This window comes from Vicugna pacos, chromosome 32 (genome assembly GCF_048564905.1).
Source record: "Vicugna pacos chromosome 32, VicPac4, whole genome shotgun sequence".
NCBI lineage: Eukaryota > Metazoa > Chordata > Mammalia > Artiodactyla > Camelidae > Vicugna > Vicugna pacos.
In genome coordinates this window covers 16828412-16834142 of record NC_133018.1, presented here as the reverse complement: position 1 = coordinate 16834142, position 5731 = coordinate 16828412, and the positions used below count along the sequence as shown (strand labels likewise).

General features: G+C 42.4%; 1 protein-coding gene across 1 annotated transcript; it reads right to left on the bottom strand.

Annotated features, from left to right (window-relative positions):
* Positions 1-280: 280 nt before the first annotated feature.
* On the bottom strand, positions 281-4721 carry RPL6 (ribosomal protein L6). Its single transcript, XM_072953286.1, has 6 exons — positions 4406-4721; positions 4216-4314; positions 2921-3064; positions 2304-2352; positions 1315-1499; positions 281-471 (listed from the first exon to the last, which is right to left on the bottom strand). Exons 1-6 carry the CDS (start codon positions 4691-4693, stop codon positions 319-321), a joined length of 918 nt encoding a protein of 305 aa, XP_072809387.1. The 5' UTR covers positions 4694-4721; the 3' UTR covers positions 281-318.
* Between the last annotated feature and the right edge of the window lie 1010 nt (positions 4722-5731).

Here is a 5731-nt window from a genome sequence, read left to right as displayed (position 1 = left end):
CCAGACAGCCCAGCTGTTTCTTACCCAGGTAGCTGGCACTGACTTGTTCAGTGATGACTGGGGAAATGTTATATTGGTAGGCGCTGGGTGACAAAGCTGAGAAGCCACTGAGGAAGCTAAGATTGCTGATCCAAAGAGGATGAAGAGGAGATTCCGCTGCAGCTGAGACCACTCCCCTCCAATCCCACTCCTCTTAGAAGAGCTAACAACCCATCTGATTGGCCAAGTCATACCACACCCCCAGGCAAATTATAAAAAAATTTTTAAAAGACACAAAGGAAACAGATCCGTTCTTTAATTAGGTTCACTGTAGTAAGTTTAGAACACCAATTTGTGAGGATAAATTCCATTTGTGAGAGCAAACACAGAGCGGAGGTAGCCCTGGAGCTGAGGGACAGCTTTGATTCTTCGCAGAATTTGTGAGTCCACAGCTTTCTGATCAGCCTTGCGCTGCTCTGTAATCTCGTATTTCTAAAGAAAGGAAAAGCATTTAAAGGTAGGGTACAAGTACCAAACTCTACAGTCAACTAAGAAATCCCCTCTCCCAAGTACTCAATCCCAGGAATATTCAGAAGGCAATTTTGATAATCCTTTCCTCAGAGAACTGTGAAATATAACCTATTTTAAATATAATAGTAACTCTTATCTTTTTGTCTATTTTAATACATAAAGGATAAATGATGGTAAATTCCCAACAGAACAGTAGTTCACGGAGTTCCACCAAAACCTGAGGATTTACAGTTGAGCTCTCACCTGCCATTAAGAACTACTGAATTTAGCAGAATCTGGATTATTTCCCAGGTATCATTAATAATAAAAGCTCATTATTCACAGCTTTTATTTTTCATGTTTGTTTAACAATTCTTTTTTAAAAATATTTTTATTGACGTACAGTTTACAGTGTTGTCAATTTCTAGTGTGCAGCTCAATACTTCATATAGGAACACACATATATTTGTTTTCATATTTTTAACCATAAGTTACTACAAGATATTGAATACAGTTCCCTGTGCAATACTCGTTTTCTACATACAGTAGTCAGCACCTGCAAATCTCAAACTCCCCATCTATCCCTTCCCACCCGCCTTTCCCCCTGCTAACCATAAGTTTGTTCTCTATGTGAGCCTGTTTGTTTTATAAGTCTGTCTTTTTTTTTTAAGATTCCACGTATAAATGATATCATTTTTCTTCCTCTTTCTGGCTTACTTCCCTTAGAATGACTCTCTCCATGTTTAACAACTCTTAACCTTGTTTATTTTCACTCCCAACTAGGGGAGCCAAAGCTGTCAGCGGCTAAAAGAAACAGAAGCCCACCTCTTTCTCTGTGTCGAAGATCTCGCCTTCCTGGTGTCTCGGCTTACGCAGCTTCTTCTTTTTGAAGTAAGTATCAGTGAGATGTTCTGGGATTTTTACACCACTGATGTCAATTTTGGTGGAGGTGGCAATAACAAATTTTTGGTGTGTTCTACGCAGAGGAACTCGATTGAGGGACAGAGGTCCTGGGGGTGGAGGGGGGAATCAATATAGTAAGGGAAGCAAAAGCAAAGATTCAAGAACTGACTCTGGATTTGAAGAAAACTGGTGAGTTGAATCTCCAACTTTTTTCTGGATCTGAAGAAATTCCAGACTGCTCTTTTTACTGTCAGCATCAAGACTTTTTCAAGGTCTGTTTGCCCAAGATTTCCCTCTTCACTCCCTGCTTAAATCTTAAGTTATCCAGATTGGGAGAGTGAAGTCACTAATACAAGTTGGTCAAAATCACTGGTCCCCAGTGACAAATTTAAACTGAGCACTGTTTTCTGGAGCGAACAATTTACTTTTCATTTATTCAGGAACTTCACCCTAGAGCTAAGTGGCAGACCAATTACAAGTCTTAAGCAGGATGCATTCCTTGGGGCTAGTAGCCAACCATTCTGCATTTCAGGTGACAGTTATTTGGTGATATGTTGCTAGGCAAATTTAAATGCTTGCTTCCTTAGAATTTACATGTTCGTAAGGCAATGAAACAGGGCAAAGAATCTCACAGCACTGAAACATCCACTCAGGTGGGAGCAAAAGTGCACACTGCAAGCATTTAAAAACATAAGCTCCAAGAGAATAAATCCGAAGAGTTCTCATCACAAGGGGAAAAATTTTTTTCCTTTACCTATGAGAAGATGGATGTTGAGCTTGAATCTACTGTGGCAATCATTTCACAATATATGTAAATCAAACCGTCATGTTGTAAACCTTACAACTTATGAGAGTGCTGTACGTGCCAATTACAAAACTGAAAGGGGCAGGGGGACCAAGGATTTTCTTACCAGTCACAAGAAGCAAACCACTGCTCAGCTGCTTCAGGAAAATGACCCTCTGTAAATTAAACAGGAATGCTAGTTGGTTCCACAATTAGAAACTAACTTTTCATTCAATCAAATCACAGGTTCCTAAATCTGGTAAAGGAAGTTTCTATACTCATACACGTGCAGCAGTTCTGGAAACAACTATACCAAACTATTAACAGACGAGCCCAGAATGTGAGCTGTACGTACTTCTGTGTGCTTGATTTTTAAAAAAAATGAGCAGCCATTACTTTTAACATTAAAAAAACAGTAATTACTTAATACCGTTTATCTCAGTAATTCTATCCCTACAAATCCATCCTAAGTAAGTAATGCAAATATACATTTTTGGGTACAGGGACCTCTGAATCATCTGTAACAAGTAGTATTACCAACAAGAAATGGTAATTATTGTCTACCATCTGCTAAACATGGTATGATACTGACTGGGCTCTTGATTCTGGAACAGATCACCCCTGCCTCTTCCCACAGAATCTCCCTCTGCAAACTGCAGTCAACACAGGTAAACAAAGAAATCCTACCCAGAGTGCGAACACATTGGGGTCAAGTACTTGAGGCACCTGAGGTGCCCTGCTCACCTTGCCTCTGTGACGCCCAGTGAGGATGATGAGAATGGTCCCCGGAGTGATGCTGGCGCGCAGTTTCCTCACGTGCTTACTGAAGGGTTTCTTGCCATGGCTCAACAGCTTTCGAGGCACATCTTCAGTAGGATAATATCTAGGCTGAAGAGAGTCCATAGGTCCAACTTATTTAGATGAGCTAAACAAATCAGAGCTGGCTGTGGAGTCAGGGAAACCTTGGCTACAGCCTTTTAGTTACTTTTAACACTTTATTCACACTATTGTATTTTCATTTCTCCTGAGGTTCTAAAATTGGAAAATGTCAACGCTGCCTCTACAGCTTTACATGCAAAAATTAGGGTGGGATCCACTTAACTGAAGCAGCAGTGTGTTCAAGCTAAGATGAAAAGCATCAAGCAAGTTACCTTTGTAAATTCGGGATTAAACCATACTTTAGAGATTGTTCGGGGAGCTATCACTATACGCTATCGTGTAACAGTGATTTTCAAGTGTTTCCAGGGCCCCTGACCTCTAATGTAAACTATCTTCCTCCAGAAATACATGCCCATTTTGCATATTATGAAAAAGGCACGGCTTGTTTTTCAATTCAAATTGTGTTCATAAACTTCACATTAACATGCATCACTCACATCTCATCGACGAAGAAAAACAAAGTGTATGAAACCAGACATCAATTTAGATCAAGACTGCTAGTTCATTACTGTAAAAATAAGACCTCAAAGACTGCTTCACTTATGACAAGTAACTCACAATAACCTATTTCTAATGGTATCATTTTAGTGAACAGTGTTGCTCTTACCACAAACATTAATACCTAATAGAAAAATCAGCTCACAAAACCTGTGACAAAAGGAAATCAAAGTGCCATTTCCCCCCTGGTGTAGTAGTTTTCAACTGTAGAGAGTAATATATGCAGGAATATTCCCATGATGGAAATCACAAAGCAAACCTTTGTTTTTCAGAGAAAATGTCAGGTCTTGTGCATAGTAAAGAGGGACCAAGAAACACTGCTACAGTGAATTAATGTTCTATGCCTGCTGGCCGCATCCTAGGCTCTATGCATACTAAGTCTCACAATCACCTTGTGAGGCAAACCTTTATTTTACAAGGAACAAAAGCACAGAAAAATAACTCTACGTAAGCATAAATAATAAAGCCAAGCTGCAAACCCAGAACCCACAACTCTCCATTAGTAATTCTCTGGTAAACATAAACTTCTAAAACCTGAGCACCCAAATCCTCACAGGATTCAAGCTTCAACCACCCAATTTACAATCTCTTCCAAAGCTTACCATTTTGCGAAGCTTGACCACTCGGGTACCACCATTCTTGTCACCACCAACTGGTTTTGTGACAGTAGCAAGAACCCTCACCTTCTTTTTCTTTTCAACCTATCAGGACACAAATACATCAAGTCAGAGGCAGACGAATATTTTAACCGAGATTAAGACACAGCTGGTTAGTGTTCCCCTGACCCCTTACCTTGGATTTAGCTGCTGAATACTTCCTCTTGTACAAGGCCTTTCTGGAATACATAGCCGATCGGGAATATCGGCCAATTCCTCTGACCAGGACAGGGTTGCGGCTGCAATGGGGCCTCCCCTTCTTAACCTTCTTTACCTTCTTAGCCTTTTTAACCTTGCCGCCAACATCAGCCTTTTTAACCTTGCCGCCAGCATCAGCCTTTTTAACCTTGCCGCCAGCATCAGCCTTCTTGGCTTCAGGTTTTTTCTCCTTGGTGTCTGGCTTCTCCGTTTTTTCACCCGCCATCTACCAACACAAGTATTTAAAAAAAAAAAAGGCATTTCACCAGTTATCTCATAGCTGTACACGGATAGGCTGCCCAGACGACAAGTCCTCACCTTCCCTCTTCAAGCAGCTATACCATCCTTTTCATCCCTCCCACTGTAAGATACAGGCCTTCCTCCAAATCCCCACATTCATAACGGTTGATTTTTGGGTTGTCTCCTCTATACGCTATAAACTTTTTTGACGATTTGAAGATACCTCACAACTGTTAGGTGTTTGCTAAATCCTTAACCGTCCCTATTCCATTGTTTTGAAAATTAGAACTCTTAAGACAGAGTTAACAATCTCCACAGCTAGGAAGCAGCGAGGCTGGAACCTGAAACCTCTTGCTTTCAGGACTTTTGGTCTTATCAGACTACCTCATTGAAGACATTCTGTTTAGGAAGTGAAGACACACACACAATTCGCCCAAACTCAGCTCAGACTGAAAAGAGCGCAAAACCCAGGAGGCGACTTCCGGTCGTGGACGTGAGGACACGGGAAAAGCAACATCTGGCCTCAGCCTCAAATCTACAGCGTGGCTGAAACAAACTCCGCGGCGTCTCCTGGAACCCAACCCAGGCATTCCCGAGCGCGCGCCGCAGCCCTGGTCCCTGTGACCCCACTAACCAGCTACGGATCCCTAGATGGGCCCTGTTCCCCAAGCCCAGGAGGCTAGCGAGCAGCCGGAGCCCCGGAGCCTCTACGGCATTCCTCATCACCCTCAACCTCTTCGCGCCCCACCGTAAATGAAGCGTCCAGAGGCCTCATGGTTGGCCCTGTGCATGTCCGACCCCTGCAGATGTCGACTTGATACCCTCCTGGGGTAGGATGGCAAAGGATTGGGGTCCTGAGATCGAGTCTTGCAGAGAGACGCCGCCATTCTTACCTTGCAAGATGGGAAAGAGAACTAAGGCCCTAGCTTCCGGTCTATAAGCAATCACGCGCGGTGTCAAGTCTCACTTCCTTCCGGTTCTGGGGCATCATGGGAAATGTAGTTTTCTTCCTTTGTACTGGATG

Coding starts and splice junctions, on each gene's coding strand:
- RPL6 (XM_072953286.1), bottom strand. CDS start 4,693: ATGGCGGGTGAAAAAACGGAGAAGCCAGACACCAAGGAGAAAAAACCT. Junction 3,065..4,215: donor TGGTCAAGCTTCGCAAAATG/GTAAGCTTTGGA, acceptor GACTCTCTTCAG/CCTAGATATTATCCTACTGA. Junction 2,353..2,920: donor CTGGGCGTCACAGAGGCAAG/GTGAGCAGGGCA, acceptor TTTAATTTACAG/AGGGTCATTTTCCTGAAGCA.